General features: G+C 41.3%; 1 protein-coding gene across 9 annotated transcripts; it reads left to right on the forward strand.

Moving 5' to 3' along the window:
- The first annotated feature begins 115 nt into the window (after positions 1-115).
- MFF (mitochondrial fission factor) lies at positions 116-25,462 on the forward strand. 9 transcript variants are annotated; one of them, XM_005237697.4, is made up of 9 exons: positions 116-256; positions 6,063-6,280; positions 7,173-7,345; positions 7,987-8,075; positions 12,038-12,112; positions 15,652-15,810; positions 21,562-21,624; positions 24,357-24,441; positions 24,806-25,462. In XM_005237697.4, exons 2-9 carry the CDS (start codon positions 6,064-6,066, stop codon positions 24,935-24,937), a joined length of 993 nt encoding a protein of 330 aa, XP_005237754.2. In that variant the 5' UTR covers positions 116-256; position 6,063; the 3' UTR covers positions 24,938-25,462. The 9 variants fall into 9 exon arrangements, with proteins under 9 accessions (XP_005237754.2, XP_055673138.1, XP_055673139.1 ...); XM_055817163.1 differs by lacking the exon at positions 116-256 and adding an exon at positions 848-1,083; XM_055817164.1 differs by lacking the exons at positions 116-256; positions 21,562-21,624 and adding an exon at positions 849-1,083.
- The last annotated feature ends 734 nt before the right edge of the window (positions 25,463-26,196 follow it).

Raw genomic sequence — 26,196 nt, forward strand, 5'->3', positions numbered from 1 at the left:
GCCTGTGCTGTGAGCGAGAGCCGGTTTCAGGAAGGGTCGGGGTCACCTAATGGGGCCTTTGGAAGTGTTTCACCATCATGAGGTGCTGCGCTGCGGGCAGAGCTGGTGTGCAAACCAGGCTTAAGTCGAGCAGGAAAGAGATCCCCGTCAACTGGATTTGGTGAAAAGCTTCATGTAAGGCTAACGGGGGGTGGAGGGACGGGACGACTGACATAGGAAAGGGACCCCTCAACAGGACCGTGAAGTTCACCAGCCGGTAAGAGCTGAAGCTGAAGCAGCAGCCGAGTTTTTCTGAGGCGTGCAGTTGCCTCAGTGACAGCCGTCTTTCAGAAACGGTGCCCTGCAGCACCTCTTCTTTCAAGGCCGTTCGCCCGTGCGCAGCCGGGCTGCATTTCCCACCCACCCAGCACAGAACCAGGTCCCCGTGCTTCACCTTACACAGTGCGTTACCCCGCCACAGCGCGAAGCTGGAGCAGAGAAGCGCTGCCCCTCGGCACCGACGCCCACGGGCCGGCGGGAGCGGCAGGAGGCGCCGGCTTCCCCTTGGGCACCGCCGGTTGCTGCGAGGGAGGCACTAGGCCCCAGCCCCGGGCCGGGCAGCGCTGGCGGCCGCCCCCGCGCAGCCAGAGGGACAGGCCCGGCCGCCCCCCCGCGCCCGGCCCTGCGCCGCTGCCGGCCGCTCTCCGCACGGGAAGCGGGGCCGGCCGCCCCCTCCCTCCGGCCCGCGGGTCGCCGTGACAGCGGCGCCGCTTGGCAAGCACCCCGGCCCCGCGGTCACCTTGCGCCACGCCCCCCGCCCCGGAACGGCCCCGCGCGCGTCAGGCACCCGCGCGCGCCGCTTCCGCCCTCCCCCGGTCACGTGACGCGCTGCCCGGCCCGGCAGCCCTTACGGGAGCCCGATGGGGCCGAGGCGGCCGCGTTCTGCGTCTTACCGGAGGAGCGGGGCCGCGGCGCGGCGCGCCGCTTAACGCCCGCCGCCCGCCGGAGGCAGCGCCAGGGCCCGCAGCGCGGCAGGAGCGGCCCGGTCGGGGCGGGCAGGGCAGGGCTGGGCTGGGCTCGCCCGCCGCCTCCCCGCCGCTCTGGGTGAGTACGGGCCGCCGGGGCCTGGCGGCAGCGTCCCCGGTTGTCCCGGGGGAGCCTGGCCTGGGCGCGGGCCCGCCCTTCGCAGCCGCCGTCCCCCCAGGCTGGGCCCCCGCGCCGCCGTCCGTCCCGCCGCGTCTCCTCACGGCCGCGCTCGCCCCCGCCGCCGGCCCCCTCCCGCCCGCCCCGCGCTCCCCGGGGCTCGCCGCTGCCAGCCCCCCGCCCCGCCTGGGGCGCCCCTTCGCCTCCCCGCGCCCCCTGGCCGGGAGCCGCTGCCCGTTCCCGGCGCGCCCGGCTCCCGTCCCAGCGCCCGGCTGGAAGCGTTCCCGTGCCGGGGCGGCTCCGCAGACTCGGCCCCGGGGCCCTCCCGCCCCTCCGCTGGCCAGGGCTGCTGCCGCGGCGCGGTGGGTGCTCGGGTGTTCCAGGGCTGTTCCAATGGCTGGCGGCCTGTGACAGCTTTTTTTCTTCCTCCCAACGTTTCCGCTATTTTTTCCTATTAAAAAGAAAAGGTGTTTTGCATTAAATCTCCAGCTGGAGTAAAACAAATTTGAAAGAATGCAGCCTTTAGTGTTTTGTGATCCCCTAGCCTTGTTCATGTATAATAGATAGGCTTTTGTGCATGTCATCCTTGCGCTAAAGAGAGGGGGTAATGTATTTTAAGAGTTCAGCACGTGTGACTGTGCCAAGCAGAACAGCTTTCAGTGTTTAACCTACGCTCACTTGTCCTTTCCTTCAAACCATTCCGTTAGTGCTGTGCTATTTCACAGCCTCTGACGCTGCACCCTCTGGAATATATGTTTGACATCTTTAGGGTTCCATAACAGCGTCCTTTGGGTCCTATAATACCCATCCTTAACTTTGCTTTAAGTCCTCCTGTCCCCCTTTTTACTTGGCAGAAGGCTGTCTTGACACTTGCCAAAGCAGCGCCTGGTAGAACAGACCAGCTGTAAAGTAGCCATGTGGGGAGCAAACAGTAATAATGTAGCTGGAGAAGTTACAAGGGATTCCCTGAAGGTTGTAAAACCTGCTCTGAACTCTTGTGCTGGCACAGCTGTACTGTTACCAGTACTCATCTTCACGTATATCAGATTAACGCAGTCATGTGCACTGTGCACAACATTCCCGATTGCAGCACAGATATGGCCGATGTCTGATTCTTGCCAGAATGCTGACAAAAAGGCATCCTTCAGCTTCGTAATTGTTGCTTCATTGCCATCTCTTCTGTTGATGCTCTTGTCTAGGAGAGGGAGAGGGAGGTACCCCTGTGGTTTTCTGAACATGTATCATTCACCTTCTATAACTTCTCTTACTCTCTCTTCCCTTGTCCTCTGGATTTTCTCTTTCCGTTTTTGTTACTTGCCACTCATGCTCCTTTGTGCTTCAGCTGCTCTCTGTCCTTTATTTGTCCTGTATTTGTGATTGTATTATTATTGTCTCGTCATTCTGAGACTTCTTTTCTGTTCTCAGCCCTCAGCCCTACTAAGTTCTGTAAATACCAATTCTTCCTTCTCCCTGATTTATTATTAATGTCTTCTGTAAAATGCTTTGTGTAACAAGAACATTACAGAAACAATTCTGATTTCTGTTCTCTTTAAATAGCTGGAGATTTTCTTAACAAGCTGCTTAAATATTTAAAGTTTTCTGTTGCTGAAATCTCACTGTTTCTTGCTTTGCTTTTCTCTTGTAAAAAGGGATGAAAATTGAAATCACTTTGACAGAAAATACAATTATTAAAGACCCAAAGTAGATGAGATGTAGGCAAGAGTAGGAAGACGTGGAGGTATTGCATCTATAGCTCCTTGGCTATAGTACAGCTAAAACCCACACAAGTGCTATCTAATTTATAAAGTGGCTGTTCTAGTGCTCTTCTTTTTTGAGTGTGTGTTACCTTACAGCTGAAAGGCAGTTGTCCTGCAGACTTACGTACAAAAGCAATGCCAAACTTCAGGGATGCTGTGGTATAAACACTGCTGCAGTGTAGCAATACTTGATTGCAAAAATTAGAGCCATACAGGTTTTTCAAAATGGGAAAGTGAACAAGCAGTGAAACACCTTTTGTCAATTCTTGTGAGCAATAACTGTTCTTTAAGCTGCAGCCAGTAGATGCTCTGGGTACTTCAAGTTCTTCTTAAAATTCGGTCTCTTTATTGACATGATTTTTACTCCTGTTGATCTGGAAATACTTTACTGATCATAGATTGTGTTTTGAAGTGAACAGCACCTTTTGGAGCATAGAAATGTCAGAAAACTATACTTTGTTCACATCACTGGCTGATCTACCCAGTGTCTTGCAAAAAGGACAAATCTAGCTCGCATGACCAAACATCCGGGACAAAAAAAACCCCAAAGTGTGTATTTCTAATGAAATGAGTTGTTCCAGTTTCTTTCATGGATACATACAAACAGTAAGAATTAATACCGATGTATTAAATCTGCATCACTTCAGGTATTTCCTTTATAACTATTTTTTTGTTTTAAGTTTACATAGAACAATGACCTTCTTGCCTTCTCCCTGACCCCCCGTTCTCTTACTGTGCTACACTGAGACTTCGAGATGAATGAGATTCTTTCATTGACCTGTGGTGACAGAAAGTCCTGAAAATAACACTGAGGATCCCAGGATGGATTGCCAAGTGGATCACATCTTAAATATGCTAAATGCATGCATTTAATACAGGGTTACACAATCCAGGTCCTTCTGTATGTTTCTTTACGTTGTCTGAAGGTTACTATTTAGAGTGAGGTTTTCTTGATAAATATGGGAAGTGTCGCTTCTGTGTGGTGGTGGGAGGAATGGCTCGTGGTCTGTCTCACCTGCCACATACATGGTCTGCACTGAGGCGTTTTGTTTGCAAAGTTCAGCGTGGTCAGCTTATGAGAACATGCACTCGGCAGCAGACATAGCCCTGATGCCAAAAATAGTAAAAGAATGCAGTTGCAATTATAGTGGCAAAACTTGCCTTTTTGCCAGGATAGATTACTTCATTTAAGGAACTACTTCAAGCAAAACCACTAAAAGATTTCTTGCTAGAGCAGGCTATGCTTCCCAGAGGCAGGTTTGCCAGAAAAACTGCAATTATGTATTGTTATGTACACACACGTATAGAAATAAGTATCTCTCAATCCTAGCCCTAAAAATAACAGTTGTCTCAGTCTGAGCTGTTGACAAGGCCCCCCAGCCATTGCTTGGGTGAAAAGTTTCTCACAACCTTGCAGCTGACAGTTTCCTCTGGGAGCTGCTTTCCAGCCCTGCCCCAGCAGCAGCTCCAGGATGTCCCTCTTAACCGAGCCCATAATCACAGTCTCCACCTGAGCCACTGTCATGGTTTAACCCCAGCTGGTAATGAAGCACCATGTGGCCACTCGCTCATTGCTCCCCCACCCCCAGCCACAGGGAAGAGAATTGGAATGTAAGACTTGAGGGTTGAGATAAGAAAAATGTAATAACTGAAATAAAATAAACCCAATACTAGTAGTAGTATCTGTTGCAATGAGAAGAAGAGAAGAATGAAATCCAAAGGGAAGGGAGGAAAGACAACAAGTGATGCACAGTACAGTTGCTCAGCCCCTGCTGACTAATGCCCAGCCAGTCCAGGGCAGCAATTGGCAGCCCCGGTCAAACACCACCCTGCCCCCCCCCCCCCCCCCCCGCCAGTTTATATGCTGAGCATGATGTTCTATGGTATGGAACATCCCTTTGGCTAGTTCGGGTCAGCTCTCCTGGCTGTGTCCCCTCCCAACTTCTTGTGCACCTCCAGCCCTGTCACTGACAGGGCCTGAGAAACTGAAAAGTCTTTGACCTAGTATAAACATCACCTAGCAACAGCTAGAACCATCAGCGTGCCATCAGCATTGTCCTCACATCCAATCCAAAACACAGTCCTGCACCAGCTGCTAAGAAGAAAATTAACTCTCATCCCAGCCAAAGCCAGGACAGCCATCAACAAGGTCCACTAGCTGCTGCCCAGGTCAACAACTTCTCCCAGCTACCCAAGTTACCTTTCCAGCATCAGCAGCCCCTTTTCCAGCCTACCTCTGAGTGCAGCTCTGGGATTTCTTTTTCTCTCAACCGTAAACCTAACCTCAAAAACCCCGTTTGTCTTTGTCTTTGATAATGGCTCCCAGCAGTTACAGTATTAGTAAGTCTCTCACAGCCCAGTTTCTCGGAAATTCCCCCGCTGCTTCATATGAAATTCCCCTCCTTTTCTAGGAAAATGTACATATAAAGTATTGGCAAACCCTTTAAAGTTTAAGTGAAGTCTTGTTCTCACTCTGCCTGCCTTGTATCTGTTCTGCAAAAGTAAGATTTTCATGTACAGAAAAATTCTGAAGTGAGAAGTTTCCAGAATTGCTTGTGATTGGGAACGAGTTACAAATGTGCTGGGTTTTCAAGCCAATTTGACAGGCTCTTGGTAAGGAGCTTTGTCCCTTGAAGATGGAGTGCGGTCTGGGTGGGTGACAGCGAGCAGAAGGCTGCTGCCCAAGCCAGCCTTCTTCAGTTCTGCTACTTCAACACCCAGTTTTGTAGGACTTCATCCATTTTCTCAAGTACCAGTACCCTGCATCTGTGTAAATACAGACCAATAGTTCATGTTTCTTTACCAGTCCCCAACACATCTCCTACAAGTCCTTTTTGGTTTGTTGGTTTGGGTTTGTTTCTTTTCCCACCAGCCAGTGCAGGAACAGTACGTTACATGCAGAATGTATGTATGACATCTTTTTGTCACAGCTCAGTTTGAGGACCCTCAGTGCAGCTTGGAGTGTTGCCTACAGGGTTACTTTGTTCTTCTGTCATTGTCCTCGACTCTCATCTCCTTGTGACTACCCTTCCTATGAATTTTTTTGTATAATTTGTTTCTCTAAATAAATCTGTTCAGTTAGGATCATTTACCACTTGCCTAGCAATCAGAACAGGGTTTCCATGACACAGTTTCTGCTGGTTTCCTATATTGCTGTTACAGCTTTTGGTTTTCTTTTGTCAGAATGAGTGGGGCTGCGTTCCCATCTCCAGCTGCCGAGATGGCAGAAATTAATCGCCTTCAGTATGAAATGGAATACACCGAAGGAATCAGTCAGCGCATGAGGGTCCCAGAAAAACTCAAAGTAGCTCCTCAAAATGCTGACCTTGAGAAGGGCGTCCAAGAAGGATTTCCAAATGCCAGTGTAACTATGCAGGTTCCAGAGCGGATTGTAGTGGCAGGTATGTCTGCATCTCAATAAAAAAAAAAAGGTGAAAATTTAAATTAATTCCCCAAATTTCTGGATGAACAAAAATATGTACTGGTACATTTTTAAAAGAAAAACCTGTAGAATGCTTTCTGGTTTTCAAACAGTTATTGCTTATCAACTTTGACTTAGGAAGTTTCTTAAGCTCTGAAAATGTTTCATGAATAGTTTTGGTAAAGTTTGTAGTGGAGAGAGTTAACAAGTGAATTATGAACAGAAAGTTTAATTGCTGACTTTGCATCCTACTAAAGCACCTCTGGAGCAAAAGAAGTTAATGTTTATTGATTTGCACCTGATTAACGATAACAAGTTTTGGAGATGTACTACATATTAGCCATGCAAAATGTGATTATAATAAGAATGCTAATTACGTTAAGGATCTGTCTATTATTGTGTGAACTCTGTCAATACTTAGTTTAGTATTTATGGTCACGGGCTTTACGGTGGCAGACCTGGAACTGCTGAAGGCCTTACAATTTGCAAAATGTGTGACATGCATATATTTCAAGCTTTGAAAAAGCAACATCCTCACATCCCCAGACACCGTTATTCCTAAACAAGTACACCATACATAGGACTGTGTTTTGAGATTAGAGGTGCCCTCACTTGCAGTAACAGCTGATGTTGCTCAGGATTACTCAGGATCATTGTTCTCAGAGAAACTGTTCAATTAAGTGTCGATTTAATGTGGTCTTTACGAGAGCTTTAACCATAGTTTTTAACATATGAGCTCTGCTAAAGTAAGGTATACTTAATTATTTGGCATAGTCAGGGGAAGTAACTGATGTGATATCTTTTTGAACTTCAGAATTAGCCCTTGGACATTAGAACTGCTTGCTTTCCATTGACAACTGATGTTCTTGCAGGTAATAGTGAAGACATTCCACTTTCCAGACCACCAGACCTTGACCTTCTTCAGTCTACTCCATTCAAACCACTGGCACTGAAAACTCCTCCCCGTGTTATTTCTCTTAGTGATCGACCGCTAGATTTTTTGGACCTAGAAAAACCTCCACAGCAGACACCTCAGAATGAAGAGGCTAGTACTTACTTTGCTTTTTCCTTAGTTGAGAAGCATTCTAATAAAGAAGGTGAAATGACCGATGATTTCTCTACTGTGCTGCAGATCTACTTTAGTTTACAGGTTATCAAAAAACAAACTAAGATTCTTTTAACACGTATCATTAACCTTTGGAATTCACGGCCAGATGATAGAACACCACATAGAATTAGTGAGTTTTAACAAAACTCTGAAAACTGTCTTGAAAGAATGGTGTAACATTGGCATCCAGGTGGATGGTGGTAATTGACATCTTAAAAGCTGAAAAATATTTATGAAGCTGCATATCCTATAGACTCATAAAATACGGTAGAAATATATTTATCTCTGGTGATAGGAAGTAATATTAAACACAGTATTCAAAATTCTGTTGGTTGATACTTGTGGCATCAGACCACATGAATAGATAACAACATGACTTCCAATAAGTTTGGACCTTGGTTTTACATGTACCAACATCAGATCCTGTCATCAGTTGTTTTTCTCCTAACCACTGTGGAAACCATGAAAAAGCCTTTCTGTCTGAGGGCAGATCTAACTTACAAATCTCCAGTGCAAGTTATTAGGTGCCTTGTGGAATTCCCTGTCTTCTATCTCCCTCTTTCTCCTTTTTCATGCAGGTCCGCTCAGTGGGAAGACTGAAGAGAGAACGTTCCATGAGCGAAAACGCCACCCGACAGAATGGCCAGCTGGCCCGAAACGATTCCATGTGAGTAGAGCAACAGGGTGCACTCCAGACACACAACTTTGTTCCTTATCGCCTTGTTATTTGTTTTTTCCAACTAATATTTTGTATGTTGTGGCAACTACATAATTTTATATATTATAAGGCCAGCATTTTTCTTAATTTCTCTGCTTTTTGTTTAGTGAGGTGACTCACTTGTGAAGTATTTTCTTGCAGTGGATGGGTAGGTGGGAGTGTGTGGGCTCACAGTTGGTTTCACCAGTTACTGTGAATTGTTACTTCAGGAGATTTATCAGATTCTGAGCTGGCATAATATTTCCCCCCCGAATTTTCAGGAAATTGAGTTCTTTGTGCATCTAAATGTTCAGGTTCTCTCACTGTTGATACTGTAATGATTTTCATTCTTAGAAGAAAGAATATGTGTATTTCCTCATAGATATTAGAATAAGTAGTTTTCCTTTAGTGGCAGTGTACTCTAATGCATTGGAATTGTGAGTATATTTCTTAATCTTTTGAGACCAAAATGGCAAGTAGCATTTAGATTTGGAAGCTTCATCTGTTGTTACCATCTGAGGTAGCAATTCTTACAGTGCTTTCTGAAGACATACAGGTCTGTATATTTTTAATAGATATGATAGTCTTTGATTAATCGCAGTTTATTCTGAGTGACAACATCTTTCCAGCTAGTAATAACTGTTTTGGCAATGTAACACTTCAAACTCATATATAAAAGTTCCCTGATACAGCTACCATAAAGAACACTCCCTTGTCAAAAAGATCTTAGATTTAAGACCTAAAAGATGGAATTAATCTGTCCCAATGTAAATTAAAGCACCATAAACTTAATTTTCTGTATCTAGAGGGAAATAAGTGTATGACCTACTTAGGGTGTACCTATTTTTCATCCAAAATAGATCAAGTTAATTATGTCCTAGAAATGTCTGTTTTCTTCTATTCATGGCAGGGGCAGTAGGAGGTACTACATGTACTATGTATCTGTCTACCTGTTAGTTAGGTTGGCTAAAACTGGTGATATGTACTTTGGTGCATGTTCCAGACATGTTGTAATTCTCCTTCTCTAGATCTTCTTAGAAATATTGCTGCATATATTCCTCATCTTACTTAATCAGGTGTTTGGTTCATACAGACTTATAGATTGCAGATGTGTAGGTATTCAAGTCTGCTGAGTCATATATATTCACCGAGCTGGCAAAACTAGATTCATATCCTTAAGCTCCTGATCAGCTCAGTCTCCAAATGTTCTATCAGTCTACTAAGTGCCCAGGTTCCCTGTAGTATCAGTCATCCGGTTACGTCCTGTTAGATTTCGCTTCAGGAATGGCCTTGGCTTGCCTGTCTCATAGTCTGCACACGATGCGTGCTGGAATAGGTGGTCTTCGTGGGATGGAAGCTGCTTGTGGAAAAGTTCACCCCTTCAGTGTTACCAGCTCTGCTTTGCCAGTCTCTGATGTATTGCACTTAAAGGAAAAACAGATGGTATATGAATTCTTGCCATTTCTTGAAATCACACTGTCCTTGCTGCCCAGGTTAGGTTAGTCTTCTGAAAGTCATGGGCTGTGCCATCTGGGAAACTGGTAAGATCAGCTCTGACTGGATGTATCCAGTTGCTGTCAGATTTCTCACAAGTGTTTGGACTTCTTGAATCTGAAAATCCTAAATCTGCAAAACGCACCTGTGCGCTTTGCTGTTGCTGTTGCTCAGTAGCTACATGTAGGATTACTGGTTTTAGATGGTCTGAATATTATTTGCTGTCAGTTTATTAATCTACTATCAATCATTCAGAGGCTTAGCAATAAAATACGCACCTGGAATCCTGTAAATTTTTAAAAAGGATGTGATCAGCAGACATATAACTGGTAGCTTGCGTGACTCAGTTTATCATTTAGAAAAGCCAGGAAATGATGACACATCTGGAGATTAGTTTTCTTCTCTTGATGCCCATGCTAGTGCCTGCATAATGTCTATCAGATAAATCAAACTCCCAATGCCAAGCAGTTTCCATTATGAGTGCCTTTTAGGAAAATAATGTAAACTTCAGATTGATCCAGAATCTCTTCTCTTTTGTTTGTATGAAAAATAACAGCTAGCTAATATTGAGCCTGCTGTATCTGTGCTCTCTGCTGCCCGCCTGGAAGAAGCTGTCTTTCATCACTGCAGTGTTCCGTACTTGCTGACTCGCAGCTAACTTATTTTAGTAGAACTTCATTGTCTTTTTCCTCCCAAGTACTTGTTTTCTTATGACAGAAGTTATGCTGTGCCTCATGTGTAGATAACTGTTTTGAAATCTCTGGTTCCTAGAAACTGCTTCTTTTTCTGTCGTCGTTGCTTCTTCTGACTCAGTATGAGCCAAAAAAAGATCGTTTTGAACATGCTGTGGCACTCTCCATGATGCTGAGTCTGGCATTTCTCCCTTGTCCAGGTTTTGTCAATCTCCAAGTAGAGAATGTGACTATGTACCTGGTTAACTCTCAGGAGAATGTTCTGGGAGTTCAGATTATGAAAACACTATATTCGTGGTGGAACTTGTATAGCTCTCACAAATGCAGGAAAGCCAAACCTTTTGTACTTGATGAAGAAGGTATCTCTTAGCTCTTGTTTCCTCACGGTTTAGGCCCACAGGACATAAACTGAAAACTAAAGAGAAAATACACAATTTTCATGTGAATAAATCGAGAAGTAGTAATTCTAGAAACAAACTTGATAACGTGGCGTTCTGTTTTCACTGGTCACTACTTAGAGAAGCTACCCATGTGGAAGTGTTACTGTATAGCTCTAAACAAGGCAATACAAGCAAACCAGCCTGCTTGTAAATTATGCTACCTCAGATGGTACCGGGTATCACCTTGTTCAGGGACTGCTATTTCTATTAAAAGCTTCGTAGTAAATGTGATGCATGTCTTCTAAGTTTAACTTCCTCATTGATAAATTAGACCATTTAAGTAGATAAATTGTACTACAAATATATTCTATGAACTACAGAAAATGTAATTGTACACCTGTTACCTCATTTATATCACGCTGCAATTTCTTTACCATCTAGAAATACTATTTTTTTCCAGTGCTACAAAAACCTAAGAAACCAGCTGCTCCTAAAGGTCTTATCTCCAGTGTTGCTGGCTAAAAAAAATAATCTTTGTTCTAATTACTGTAATGATACATTGCTACTTCATCAGCACTGGCTTGACTTTTAAGTTCATATCATGTCTAAATAGTTTACTTATACAGTAACAAATACTATGGTAGTCTAACTTGACAAGGATCAGCTCTTCATTCCTCTGCTTGTGTGACTCCAGTTCATATCTTCAAATAGGAAAGAGAGTACATGTTTCACTTTAAATATTTAATTCCTATAAAAAAAATGCCCCCCCTCCTTTTTTTTTTTTTTTTTTTAATGCTTGTTTGCTTGATTCTCATACCTCCTTGATTCAACCTCCTGATAGACATGATAGTCTGCTCAGGTGCTGTGATGAAGACTCCATGGAAGAAGCACACAGAGCACTGCCTTTTAAACCCTTTGTTTTCTAACTAGGACTATAATTCTCCACTTTTAATCTAGGCCACAGTTGTCCTCCTTGGACAAAATGTTCAGATGTAGTGTGCAAAATTCCAGTGCTTGACCTACAAAGTGACAAAATAAAACATTCTGGAATAGATTGTCAGACGGAAGGGAAAGGGATGGCTGAGCTCCCTATCACAGTGTTCTCTACATGGTACAAATAGTTGTTTCTTTTCTGTTGTCTTTCTCTTCTTGTCACCCAGTTGCATGCAGAGACAGATCTGAGAATCTTTCGGGAGTTGGGTTCACTAAAGACAGTAATTTTCAAATGCTTTTTAAAAAGCTGAGACAAGTAGGCACCTGCTTGTACAATAACTACCTATCTGTGTAGCGGTAATGACAGCGCTCTAAATTACAATCCCGCTATTTATAAGGATGCTTACTTAAGAGATTACAATTATTATTCAAGGTGGCACAGATCAGATACTGTCCCAAGAAATAAAATGCCACGGTTCCAGTCACCTCTTTCGACTAAGGACTGCACGTAAGCCTAAATGTTACCTGGTATATGAAAATCAAGAGTGTGTTTAATTATGTAGCTCTCTGCAATACTAATTTTCTGACTAAATATCTATAGCTTAGAATATAAAATTTGAAACAGCCTTTGCTACTCTGAATGTCTGATTTCTAATTTTGCTTCAGGGTTTCTCAAACTTGGTCAAATTGTTTCCCTCTGTAAATAACACAGAAAAGCAAATGAAAGGGACATCGTAAACTAAGAACCGATTTGTAAAGAAAAATGAAATTTCAAAATAGCTTTAGTTTGTTTGATTCTTAGTTCTTTGGCTGTTTTTGAACAGCTGGAGAAACAAAGCTCTTTGTTGACCACTGCCAGCCAATGTTGAATGCAAGGATTCCACTTCTGCATTGAAAGTCAGCAAACGACCAAGAATGCATGGAAGAGGGAACAGCATTTAATTTTTTTTCTGCTTCAGCCTTTCCCTTAGAAAAACACATCTCTCTAGAGAATTCAGTTCACAGTTTGAGAAATTCTGTTCTTCATGCAAGTTACGGGGTGAAGGGTGGTGGTGTGCACGTCTTTAATGAGAATACAGTCTTTCTGTGTGGTTGAACTTAGAGTAACCTTAATTAGTTAAATCTCTACCTTTCATTTGCTACTTCCAGAACTGTCAGTCAGAGAAATACCTGAAATAAACCCTGTGTACGTCACAAATGCTTTGAGAAGGTTTAGGGGAACTTACTGCTAAACTAAAAACTCTGCATGTAGTGGAATGTTACTGTGCTCTTCCATAGTATTTTCTGTAATTCCATGTTGCTTGTTTTGGTTTTGGACTCTGCAGTTGACTGGTGTTTGTAAACAGGGAGTGCTCAAATAGGTGGCTGGAGCTGTATATAAGAATTCTTTTCAGAAATTCGAAACAAAATTATACCTAGGACTAAGACCATTTAACTAGAAATGCAGGAGAGAAGGGAGAGAGCCACAATGTGTAATGATAAGTAACCGTACTAAATATTAAAGAATTATCCTTATGTTAGAGATTCTTCTCTTAAGTCATCTTGACTGGTTTATATTCAGATATTTGCTCCATAATATTCCTTCTCTATGGTCTCTGATATAGTCCAAAGGACTACCACATGTACAGGACAATAATTTTGAATCCTGAAAAGGGGAAATAGAAGAAAAATTTGGCTTGTTTTTCCTTTTTTTCCCCTCCCATATTCCTTAATCCTGACATTTGAGCCCTTCAAAGAATACTCTCGCTTTCAGACAGAAAGGAAGAGAGAGGTCTTTCTCAAACAATGCACTTTAGAAGGTTATTAAAATTAGCAATAGCTTTTGTGGAGACAGTTTGAGTAATTGCATCTAGCTGTGCAGTTTAGCTCGTATCCAGGAGCAAATAGATTTTAAATAATTAAATAGTTTAAGAAACTAAATAGTCTTTTACATAAGAATTAAATACTGTCTTAAAATGAATGAAGTGATCTCTTGAAACTGCCTTTTCTTACAAGCCACCTTGAAAATGACAAGCATAAAGTAGTTCAGAGTCTAGACCACTGGGTTAGGAATTACCTAGTTGTGAAGTCTGCCTTGATTTTTCCTTATTATGTACACTTCCCATTTAATCAGCACATGTGACGTTCTTCTAGAGAATTTAGCACAGTTTTAGTTAAATAGTTTCTTAGGATTTTTTTTCGGTATCTACAGAAAATTTGTATGCAAATAACATTACTGTGGTATGTATAGTAATATCATTCTGGACAGCAGGAGTTCCACAAGATCTTCTAGACTGCAATATGTCTAAATACTGTTTGTTACCTTTTTTTTAAGCTGTCTTTCAGCCTATGCCATAAATCTCTTAAGTGATTTATTAGGAAATTTTAGGAAATTTATTAGGAAATGAAGGAAAAATTACTTTTAATGTAAAACATACTACAAGTTTAAGCCTGCAGCTCTTCCCTCATTTGCTTCAAGCCAGCAAATCCACAAAGGAGCAGAAATTCTCACAAATTCCCTTTAGTGGCAATATTTCCATACTTGCCCCTGCTTCTGGATATTTTTCTAGTGAACATTGCTATTTCCAATGCAACGTAAGAGTAATAGGTGTGGGTGTGACCACTACCATTGATTGCAAAGTAGAAGTCATTGTAAGTATGAGAAAGATGGATTCTACAAGTCTTGGAGAATGATTAAAGCTGTAAAGAAGCGGCACAGGTGTTCCTCCTCCCTTTTACTTTCTCTTGTCCAAATGTACTCTACAGGAGCATGAAACAATACCTGCAGTTCAGGTAATAATGAATGACCAGTATCAGTTAAACACCACCCACTGCTCTCTTTGCAAGTCTTTTGAAGCACAGGATGACTGAACTCTTCTGTGGGTGAAGTGGCATCCATCTAACGTGCTTTGACTCTGCCTTTTCAATTGAATTCTCTTTCTTACTCAATTTTGTGATCTTAGTGCCGGCCAGTTACAGAGCAACTATATTCAAAATAAGAGCATCCATAGAATTACAACCCATCTAGAGATTATCTAAATACCAAACCAGCTTCTAAGCACTCAGCCAGTAATGCTTTGCTTGATTTCTTAAAAATGCCAAAGGCAGGAAGATTGGCATTCTAAATCCAAAAAGTGTTGGATCAAAGCACAAGTGGCAAGGAAATGTGTTGAATGATGGATGCTAATCATGGAATAAAAACTGTCCCAAGATTTAAAGTGTACAGTGACTCACACTGCATTTGCATTTTTGTTAATATTTACAAGTAAATTGATATGAATTACTTCCTATTAAAAAAGCATCTTGCCTTTAATTAAAGTTTCTGGATTAAATAAAAAAATATTAAAAATACCTATGTGTGTGAACGAAAATGTGGATAAAGTCAAGTTGAATGTAAAGAAATGTAAGCAAATCAGAGGCAGTTTATCAAAACTAATTTCTGTCTGATAGATATGAGGTTTGTTATAATCCAAACGGTCATGTTTGAGTTTCAAGCCCGTGTATTTTAAGTATTATTTTTGCTTCATGGTCAAAGAGTCAGATCATGTAATTTGTTGTCACTGGGTTATGAATTCTGTGCTTTTTTTGGAATTGCTTGCAGTTGCCTTTAAACTTTGTTCACATGCAAATCAAAATACTATCTTGATCTTTAGTCACAGCTTGAAAACAAATTTTTGTTGAAGAGGCTCTGTGTGAGGTTCTCCTTATGGAAAAAGGCTTCTGTTTTGAAAGGAAATTCTGTGTAGGATTTTTTTTAAATGCTGATGCTTGTAAAAACACTTCTCTCATTGATGTCAGTGAGGACTTGGACTTTCTAAAGCTACCTTGTATAACAGATCAAAACTGGTTTTGGATTTTTACTTGTGTTTATTTCTAAAGAATATACACAAATGTAGCTTATGATCCCTACGGTACTAGAATTTGGGAGTGTTACCTTATAGTGGTGGGAGAAGGGTAAACCAAAAGCAAGCAATAAGCATTTTGGAATGGGGTCTATTTGAAAAGCTTTTTTAATTTAAAATCTGACTATAGTATTTCTCTCTTCATTTACTATGCTTGTACGAACAGTGTGACACCATCACTGCAACAGGCTCGTGTCTGTCCTCCCAATATGTTGCCTGAAGATGGAACTAATCTTTACTCTGCTCGTGGCATTTTGTCGTTTATCCAGTCTTCCACTCGTAGGGCTTACCAGCAGGTCTTGGATGTGCTGGATGAAAACCGCAGGTGATTGGTTGTCACTGATTCTGCCAGCTTTTGCTGCCTTTTTTTTTTCCCTTCTTTTCTCCTTTTTAGTGGAGTTTGGTTTCTGTTTATGAAATAATGAGATGAAATTATTTGCTTTTGCTTTCCTTTGCTTTCACTATTCATAAGCAATTTAATTGTCCAAAATTCACATTTCAAAATGCTTCTGTTTCAGTCAAATATAGCATTGTTTTGGTTTCCTTCCAAGTAAAAAAATAGGAAGTGTTCCCAGATTATCAGTGTTTTCTGCAATTAATACTTGACCCTGAGCCTGCAAACTTACTAGCCTTGTCTCCTGCTTTTCTGTCGGTGAGCAGTGGTGCAAATCAATAAGATTGGGCTGATGTTGTCATAAAACATTAAAACAAATGTGCAGAAACAGGGTAGAATACGATGCAAGGCATTGCAGACACTGCTTTTGATAAACATGTCAAGACTTTAGGCTGTTTCAGTTTATACTGGGAATAGTCTCTGGTTGATACATGACTGCTGGTGACCACTTTGCTGGATGCTGAGAGCAAGAAAGGCAATGTATACCAAGAAGCTGGTTGCTCCTCTGATTAATGCTGTCTCTGGTTTTATGGAGAAGTTGATAGTTTGAGAGGTAATGAGCCAAAACAATCCTCAGGGCAATCATTGTATGGTATTTCCATTCTCGTCGGTGGAGTTTTGCCCACTTGATGTCAGGACTGTGTCGATCTGGCACTTCTAAGCGTTACAAGAACGGCATGTCTAACGCTACAGAAACGTTCATAAAGACTAGTAATAGCAAGGTTAATTTGCCAAAAGCAATTTTCATTTCAATAGTATGCTAGCACAGAGGTTCAGGTAAAAATTGCACACAGTTAGTCTCTAGTGTAGGGCTAGCAGAGACCTCTGGGGTTTGCCAAGAGGGCCAATTAGAGGAGATAATTGGCAAGAACACTGGGAGAAACTGCACGTTCCTCCTGCAGCCCTTCAGGGTGGCTTGTGTGAGCAAGTTCTTTGAAATTTGCCACCTGCCTCTGGCTGCTAATATCCCAGCAGCACTCTTAATGTTTTGTAGTGTGAAGTTAAATGATTTGCTTTCTAGTTGTTTCGGTAATAGAATGTGACTCTCAAGCCAATCTTATTGTGAATGTCTGTGTGTTTGCAGTCACCTTCCGAACTGGCACCTCCCGTAGCTCACCATGTTTGCTGACCTGACAACATATAAATGCCCATATTAACATGCCTGAATTGTAGAGAACTCCAGTCTTGCTGGCTTTTGTGTTCTTAAACTGGGACTTAAAAAATCAATCAAACAAACAAAAAAAACGAAAAGAAATTAGCTGCATAATTTCCCTTGAAATTCTTCGAATTGGGTACTTAACCCTGACTTAATCCTATGAAATTTCAGGCTGTAGCTGTTAAAATTTTGATGCCTGTCAACAGCTGGACAGCAATGCCTTTTTTCCATGTCAGTTTTAAAAACCAGATGGAGTTACAAGGTTTTTTTGTTTTACAAAATTGAAGCTCCCAGATAAGGAGGAATTCTGCTGTCTGTGAATAATAGCACTTACGGATACTTTGCCAAGAGTCCTTGTTAAAATATAGACTGAAATTCTAGCTCTTTCCCCAGTCTGCAGCGAAACTAGCAGGTTGTATTCCTAGTTTCCATTAGGCATGTTCTTGCCCATGTTTTCTTGGATTCTGGAAAATACACACATATGCATACATACACTTTCAACTTACTTAAATTATCAGAAAATTTCTAGGGTTCTGAATGCTTCAAAAGCTGCATTACTCTTCCTGGTTTGGGTTGATTTTTGAGGTGTCCTTAGTGAACTTGCTAGAAGAAATGGGAAACCTGTTTCTAGTCACCTGTGAACAAATAGATGCCAAAATAATGAACCTGTCAAGAAGGTGAAAGTGTATTCTTTGTGGCTGGGTTTTAGATACCCATCATTGCTCTACAGCTGGCGTAGGAATGTGAAATTTGGATGATCCACTTGCATGGTTGCAAAATATTGTTCATTTTAAATTGCTGCAAACCTGCACTCTGTTCTTTTGCTCTGTGTAATGCGCTTTCTATCTTAAAACCTTCTCTCTTTTAATATTTTATGCTTAATACTAGAAGAGATCTTTTAAAATGAACAAGATCTGACTATGTATTACTCACTGGAAATATTTTTAACATGTTTCATGGCTTGCCTTTCTTTTTTTTTCCCCCTCAAAATATTTTCCAATCTACGAAAACTGCTAACGGTAGGTGCTGATGGTACTGCTGCAGATAATGAATTATGCCAGCACTGCTCGCATAATAGGTTATTTAAATGGGCAACATTTTAATTATCACTGTTTACACTGTCTGTTTACTCTTGCATTTCCTTCAGCTTGGACGAGGACAATAGGTCAGTTTTGTTTCCCAGTTCTAACCATTTTTCTGTTTCAATTTCTGTCAAGTGACTGTAGGGCCTGTACCTAGTGTCTTTTAAAAGACTGATCTTTTATGCTCTGGGCAAAAAACACCCAGAACACCCCTGCCCAAAAAAAACCCCCAACAACCTGCATTTAAGGAGATTTTAGTGCTGTCTTAAACGCAGGAAAAAAGGCAATTTCATATCTGAATAGAGTTGTGTTGAAATCTGTGCTTTATCTGAACTGTTCTTCATCTCTTGGGTCAATACTTTTGGGTCAGTGCCTTTTTATTTAGGGTAAAAACGTATGGAAACTTACTGCTATTTCTTTTAATCAGAATAGCCCTTTCTAACAAACTTTACCCATATAATCATATCCTGAGGTGCTACGAGATCACTTTTTACACTGAGCAAGTTAATGATATTTTTCATGGTAGAAATAAAATGGGATGTGAGTTAAGACCATCGAAGAGGGCTACATATAACTTCAGATTGGAATAATATAGTTCAGAAGAAAATTAAATAGGTCTGCAAATATGTAGGAGCCTGGGCAAAGCAGTAGCCTATCGCTTTATGGAAGTAACCGCTCACAGCACTGAGACAAGCAAGGAAAGCAGTTTTCCTCTGGTCACCGGTTCTTCAATGCCCCAGTCCTTTCTGTCCTTTGGAAGCTGAGCTGCGTACCCAGTTTATGCCCAGAACATGTCCGTAAAGTCCTGGTGCCCATTCTTACGGCCTTTCCGAGATTTCCAGAGGTGTTTTAAAGTGCAGTGAGAGGTGAACGAACACAGCTGCTTTCTCTGCTGCACAAAGAGCACAGCTGCTTTCTCTGCCTCCATCCCCTGGGTGCACGCACGGAAATGATGGAAGCTGGACCCAGATGCCTAGATAGTCCACATCTTGTTGTTTTCCTCCCAGACCACGTGTTTACGATCATCGTTACTGTGGTATTTCCATTGCATGCTCTGTTCTAAGCAGCGGAAGGCAGACCAGATTCCTTTGGTCACCGCCTTATTGCCTGTTTTCCCACTGTCATTAAATTGTATTACTGTGCATTCCCTTCGTGTTTCAGGCTGCCGCTGTGTTTGCAGTGAAATAGTTAAGAGCTGAGTATACTTGACCTCAGAGTTACGGCTTCTTCTGATCATGTGTTAATGTTTAGGATGGAATTGGCAGCAGAAGCCAGAAAATTCAAAGTTTAAATGTGCTCTTACTCAGTTTTTTAAAGGTGGCCATGTATTTAATAGCTTAACTATATTACACTTGTGCATTCTGTATTTACCAAAACACTTGCTGCTGATTTTGGGTGATCTCAGTTTTGAGGCCACTGTGATCTATATAATGAATTTTTTTGTTGATGTATAAAACCAAGCAAGTAAAAAGTGTGGGAGAGGCAGGGAAATACTCTGGTGATCCTTTTGGGTCCACCTGTAATGAAACAAGATGTGAACTGCAGAGAAAAGGAAGAAATCATGTGCAGCTTCTTAACAGCCTGGCTGTGTTGGGAAGTGGGATTAAAGACCTGCCTTTAGTTTGGATTAAGTTCCTGATTTGCATAGATCCCAGAGTGCTCCAGGTTTTTTCCTTGCTGCAGCCCTCAGCTACCTCCAAGCCCCAGGCTTTCCTTGCGAAGGGTAGTGTGAATTAGTTAGTTTTGATTAGTTCTACAACAGCTAGAAAACTTTGCTTGCTGCAAATACCACAGAGGCAAAGAGTTCAGAGAGCGTTTGAGACCTGTGATTCTCATTACACAAAATCCAAATGTTGTCCTGTGTCAGATGGTGCGGGAAGTGCCTGCTGGCACAGTGGATACTGACAAGCTGGTGTTCACGTCTGCCCATTAATTAATTAAAAGGTCACCTGTGTGCACCATGAAATTGTGACCTTTTCCATAGCTGCTCTTTGCTGGGTTTCTTATACTTTCTCAAAGTATTTAGTTCTAGCATCTGACAGACAAGACTTTAGACTAGTTGAATTATTTCTCTGATTAAAAAATAGGAATACCTTTTTTGATAACTTTCTGCAAGGCCTTACGCATTTAGGTAAGAATATTCTTTGCTTGTATGTATTGGGAATGGGGGTTTCTGTTTTGTAAAACACATCATGCTGGCTTATTTTATGTGCTAGATGGAAGAACACTGTGGTATGCACTTAGAGTGCCGATTACAGTTGGACCTGGTCCCAGTAAGTATTGTACTGGGTAGCAGAGTTTGCTAAGGCTCCTAGATCCTGATCCTAAATGAAACACCAGTGGTTGTGATATTTTTGTATGGTTCTTGCTCGTTTTCAGGCCAGGCCACAGTGATCTCCCAGCCACCTCAGCACCAAGTCTCCGCCTCCTACATGTACTGCTGTAAAGATCTTCACACCTAGATTCTCTTTGTCTTTAATTTTATAGCCTGTAGTATACATGGGTTAAATGCATGGTACGAGTACCTCCTGTTGGCATTGGGAAAATGGAAGAAACTGAAAAAAAGGTTTCAGGCTCTTGAACAGGGTATTACACATCACAGATGTGGAGCACTAATGCCTCATTAGCAGAGGTACTGAAAACACACAGTACCAGCTTTGTCAGACGGTACTGCTGGTATTCGTGTCTTCTGTAAACTGGGACACAGTAACTGCTTATTGCAAAGTTAATGTATGTTATGGAGTTGCAGCAACTTAAAAAGCTCTACCTTTTCTTCCTTTCTGCCAAGAAAGAACAAAAAAAAAAAAAAAAAAAAAAAAGAAATTGAAAAAGCAGCACTTGTAAGGATGTTCATACCATCTACTTGAACATTTTAGTCACTTCTTCCTGGAGTGATCTACCTCTCTTTGGACTTGATATGGTCCTTAGGCTACTAGCCCGGGTTTTCTGAATTACAGCTAGGATAGATGCATAAAGACAAGACAAACCTACCCTTTCCCTAGATGGAGGAGAGGATGATTTAAAAGGCTTTTATAAGTATGCGTAGATACATATTTTTTTTCTCCCGTTGTTGTTGGGTGGACTGTTTGTTTTTGGGAGGAGTTGGGTTTTTTTCAAACCTGAAGTTTCCCATGGTTATTTTATAAAGCAAATAACCGCTGCCCAAATCTCTGTTCCAGCAGTTTGTCTCCCATAATTGAAGCTTTATCATGAAAAATTTGCCTGCATGTCCTAGCTGTGTAAACGTTAAGAATTGATTAATTTTGAATAAAAGAAATACAAAGTGCAATTTACAATAAAATAAATAGGTATTATATTGCATTGAAACATTATACAATATACGTGGAAGTATTTTGATGCTGCTTTTTTCTGTGTGTTTTACCTTTTATCTCTGTCATTTCCTGTTTCTGTCTTGTGCTTTCTGTCTGCAAAACCCTGCTGTAGGCCAGTGTTGCGTGGTGGGTCAGCTGCTACCACTTCCTCTAACCCTCATCACGACAACACCAGGTAAAGAGTATTTTTTTGTTAGTCATGATCCACTAATTTAGATTCTGAAATCCAGGGTTCTGTTTCCCTATTTCCAGTGTCCTTATTTTAAAACACAATGCTCATTTCTATCCTCCCTCTCAACTCTTGAGAGGCTTTTATTTCTTACCCATCCAAGTCACCTGCAAAGACCCCACTTGTCTAATAGATACAACGTGCTGCAGCATTCTGACTCAGTGATGTGTGCAGGGAGGCTTTTAAATGACATTAGAAGTATACTTCAAGTATTTTCTATTTAGTAGTAAGTTTTGTATTTTTATTGCTAGAAAATTTGGCCTTGCATCACCTCGTTTTGCCCAGGTGCTCTTAGTAACGTGCCTGTGATTGTTAGTTGTAGCTGGGTGCCTCTTCACTGCCGTTATCTTGGCAGATTGACGTAGTTTCAGTGGAACTGAATATAAGATTGACACATAATCTCATGATGAGGATGAAGGAAAAAAACATAGTCCCTTCCACATCTGTCATTCCTCTTTGCCACTACACTTCTGTGTTTTCATCGAAATGAATATTACATTTGTGCTTAAGTAGGCACTGGATTCAAGCTGGTGATTCTTCCCTAACTCAGGAATTCAGTTTTTGTAATGGTCCGAGAGATTATCTCAAGGGATTTTTTGCTGGTAGCCCTCTTGATTTAATACCTGCAATGGTTTGAAAGTTGGTAGAGCAGCAGTGATACACTGTGACTTTATGTTAAATTTATGTGACCTGGGAGGGAGGTGTGCCCATCTCACTGAAATGATTAGCTTCTCTGCTTTTCCCAAGAGATGATGAGGAACAATTATGCTGTGATTCTCCTGGAATTTTCTTATTTTTTTACCATCTACTACAAATAAAATATGGCTACAAAAAGACCCTCCTCAGAAATTTCTTTGGATTTCAGGAGATCTGTAGTAGTAAGGAAAAGCTGATTATTTTTTGTGTGTGTGCACGCAAAGCTTCAGACTTTTTTTCAGTAGTAGACATATTCAAATTGTTTTACAATTAACTTAGGTTTATTCTAAAATAACTTGGCTGAGTTAGCAATGTGGGCTTCACAGCACTGAGGAGAATAAAACAACCCAAAATGCAACAGTTTCAATCTTTGTAGTATTGCCCAAACTGGAAGAACTACAAGTAGTAAATAGCATAAATTATAGTTAAGTGAATGTTTGAAGTCTCCTCAGAATAAAAATTAATAATATCCTTAATGAAAGAACCTTTTCCTAACAAAAAGAGTTTCCAAAACTTTTTTTCCTTCTTCGTACTGTGTTTTAAAAGCAGCTATGACCCTGTGGACAGACAGTTGCTTATTTGACTATTCCCTTACTAAAAGCTATTTTTATCCTGATCTCACCTAGAGAAGGTTTCCCTCTCCCTGTGTACCCTTCGACCCAAAAATCCACAGATCAAAACGTAATTGGCTTCCTATCTTTTATACAGTGTTGCTCAAGGATCTCATTGTTATCTAAATCCAGACTAACGCAACTCTCATCTAGAGACAGCAATTCTTAATTTAGAAACAACATATTAATGAACAATGATACAGGGAAAAATTTGATAATTTATCCGTTGGGGTGGGACAAGAATGTTGCCAGAGCTGAGGATGTTCTTTAGAACTTTGCTGGAAGTGATGGGGAGCATGCAGTGCAAAATACTGTCTGCACTTCAGTGCGTTCTGCAAGCTTCAGGAATTCTAGTTGGTATTCACAGTAGTCGAAGCTGACTTCTTTAACTGTCATTAAATGCTGAACATTCTTTTAGGTATATTTTGTTGTGAATTCAGTAGCCTTGATATAATTTTGTTCGATTTCCTAAGCTGCTTGCAGTAGTTGTTTGTATGTCCTAATGAGAAAGTGAGTCAAAGGGAACTAATATTGGAAACTGAGTGTTTAAGACGGGAAGTGAGAAACTCAGCGGTAGGTGCAGCATCAGGAACTATTTTTACCTATTAGTGGTTAGAAAAGAATCTGGTTAAGAGGTAGCATTTGGATGATCAAAACCATACTTTATGTAGACTTTCTGCCACTCTCCAACTGATAATAAATGTGCCATAATTAATTAACTTGCCCTGGAGTTAGAATAATGCTTTTTCTGAATTGCTACATTAAGAAAACTGAGAGGTGCTCTGGGAACAAACTTTCTCATGCATGCAAGGTTCAGCAAGCAATGACTCTGCGCTAGACTCCTTATTTGCAAGGTTCTCTGCCAGAAGTACTGAGATTAATGTGACTGAGATCATTAATCTCAGTAGGTGTCCACCTGGGCTATTTAAGTAGATACCAAGCATAAGACACCCAATTCTTTCCAAGTTTTCATTTGGTTATTTCTGATCTGTTGCCAGGTCTCTTGCAACTTTTGCATTTCAGCTCAGGTAATTTTCAGGTTTCATTAATCAGTTAAATAACTGGAAGCAGTCTTATGAGAGACCAAGTGACAGCAAGAAGTCTGTCTATGTGGAGAACCTTAAAAAATATTTACGTTAGGAGAGCAATAAACCCAGATGCAAGCAAGCAGTTACCCACTTCATATGAGTCTGTGCTTTATTCAGTTGGGATCCTATTGAAACAGACAACTCTGTAAAAGCTAGGGGAAAAGTTTTATAATTCTTCTCTCCATCACCACCAAAAAATACATCTACTAGAATGCTGATAAAATATGGTACTTGCTTATCTTTGCATGGATGAGACAGCTAAGCTATCTGCCTTATTTGATAGATATGGTCTTTCCAACTTGGATACTACGCTTGATGGAACACCAGACGACATGACAGTTGTAGATGCTGCTTCCTTAAGAAGACAGGTATGTGAAGTATAGCAGTTGATAATATTAAGAAAAAGCTGTAGCAGTAGAATGGAAGAACAGGTTTTCTATGTGGCTGCAAAGGTATCCATAACAGATATGGTGAGGGATCCTCTCTGTACCCCTGCTGGACTGCCCTCACGTATCCTGTATTGTTCTGGGAATCTCGGGAGTCCAACTCCATTTCTGTTCCTGCTTATTAAGACCAGCAAGATCTGATCATTAGTGACTGAAGATAGAAAGTCAAATTATCAAGTGTTTAAAATCCATCTGTCTGAGATACTAATTTTGTATGGCTATTCAGAAGCTTCTAGAAAGTCTGGCAACTTTTAATCAAATATTAAAAGCCTTTATTTATTTTTAGATAATCAAACTTAATCGTCGCCTACAACTTCTGGAAGAAGAAAACAAAGAGCGTGCTAAAAGGGAAATGATCATGTATTCGATTACTGTAGCTTTCTGGCTACTCAACAGCTGGCTTTGGTTTCGGCGTTAGACACAGCTCTTGGAAAGATTTAGTAGTTGAAAATACAAACAATTTGCAAAATTCTTTTTCTGTTTCTGAATTGTATGCTGTTTTATAATTCATACACTGGAAACTTCCACCACAGATAAAGGCTATAGAATTGCAGTGTTAAAGGGACACCTTGTTGTTCAGTTATAATGTATTTAATAGATTTGCATTGCAAATACTTGCAGTATCCTCCTTTGCATGCTTCAGTGTAAATACGGATCAGCCGATATGAAGTTTGCTTCATGCAATGTAAGGACAGCAATCTACAGGAATAACCACTGGATGTTTTGTTGTGGTGGGAAGAAAACAAATGGAATGGCTTTGGAAAGAATAGAAAGTAATTTTTATTGTTCTGTTGTTAGATGCAATTAAACGTGATTGCACTAGTTTCTTTTGTCTGAGTAATTTGAGGTGTGCCATATTCAAGGAGTGTGTCTTGTTTCATGAGTATGTTCCTTGTTTAAGCACATGTTCAGGTCAAATAATAAAAGGAATTCTTTGCTAACATGCAGATTGTCCAGAGGTGTGTAATTAATATGTATTTTTTTTAGTTTTAATTTTGCAGATGTTTTTCTATAAAATACATTTTTAAGCAAGTCAGTCTGTGAGTGATAAAATATTATGGAGTAAAAGATACTGATGTAGTATATTTAATAAAACTCTCAACAAGAAAACTCAAACCATTGTTTAATATTATTTTAAGAAAAATTATTTGAGGGTTCATCTAAACTGTCTGTCTTTGAAGTAAGTAGCGATGATGGACTGAACAACTCAAAATGGGTGGGCATCCAATAGCCTGCTGCAGGCTACCGTCCCCTGTGTGTTGTGGCACTGTTCTTGGTGCGTGTGGTACACACGCAGGTACGGGAAGCTAGCCTGGGGTCCCCACGTTCCGTGGTCAGTTTAAACATCCCTTGTCCAGCCCCAGACCCACCACCTTTTTTGGTAGATACTGCCTGAGGGAGTGCTGAGCCGTGCGTGGTGCTGGGGAGACCTCGGCCTCTGTGCTGCAGCTGCCGCTTCCGCTCCCGTGCAGTGCTTTAGCAGCCACAGCCCCTTCCCTTGGGGTGTATGAAACAACTAATCTGTGTCACTGTGTGACACTGGGCACCTTTCCTAGACCTAGACCACTGGGCAGGACCGTTTCTGGGTTCTAGAACTACGCAGGCGGGTGAAGAGATGATGATGCACAACGGCTGTGGAAGAGAAGGATGCAGGGCCTCTTTCAGCGATGTCCTCAG

The sequence above is a fragment of the Falco peregrinus genome, chromosome 12 (genome assembly GCF_023634155.1).
Source record: "Falco peregrinus isolate bFalPer1 chromosome 12, bFalPer1.pri, whole genome shotgun sequence".
Taxonomy (NCBI): Eukaryota; Metazoa; Chordata; class Aves; order Falconiformes; family Falconidae; genus Falco; species Falco peregrinus.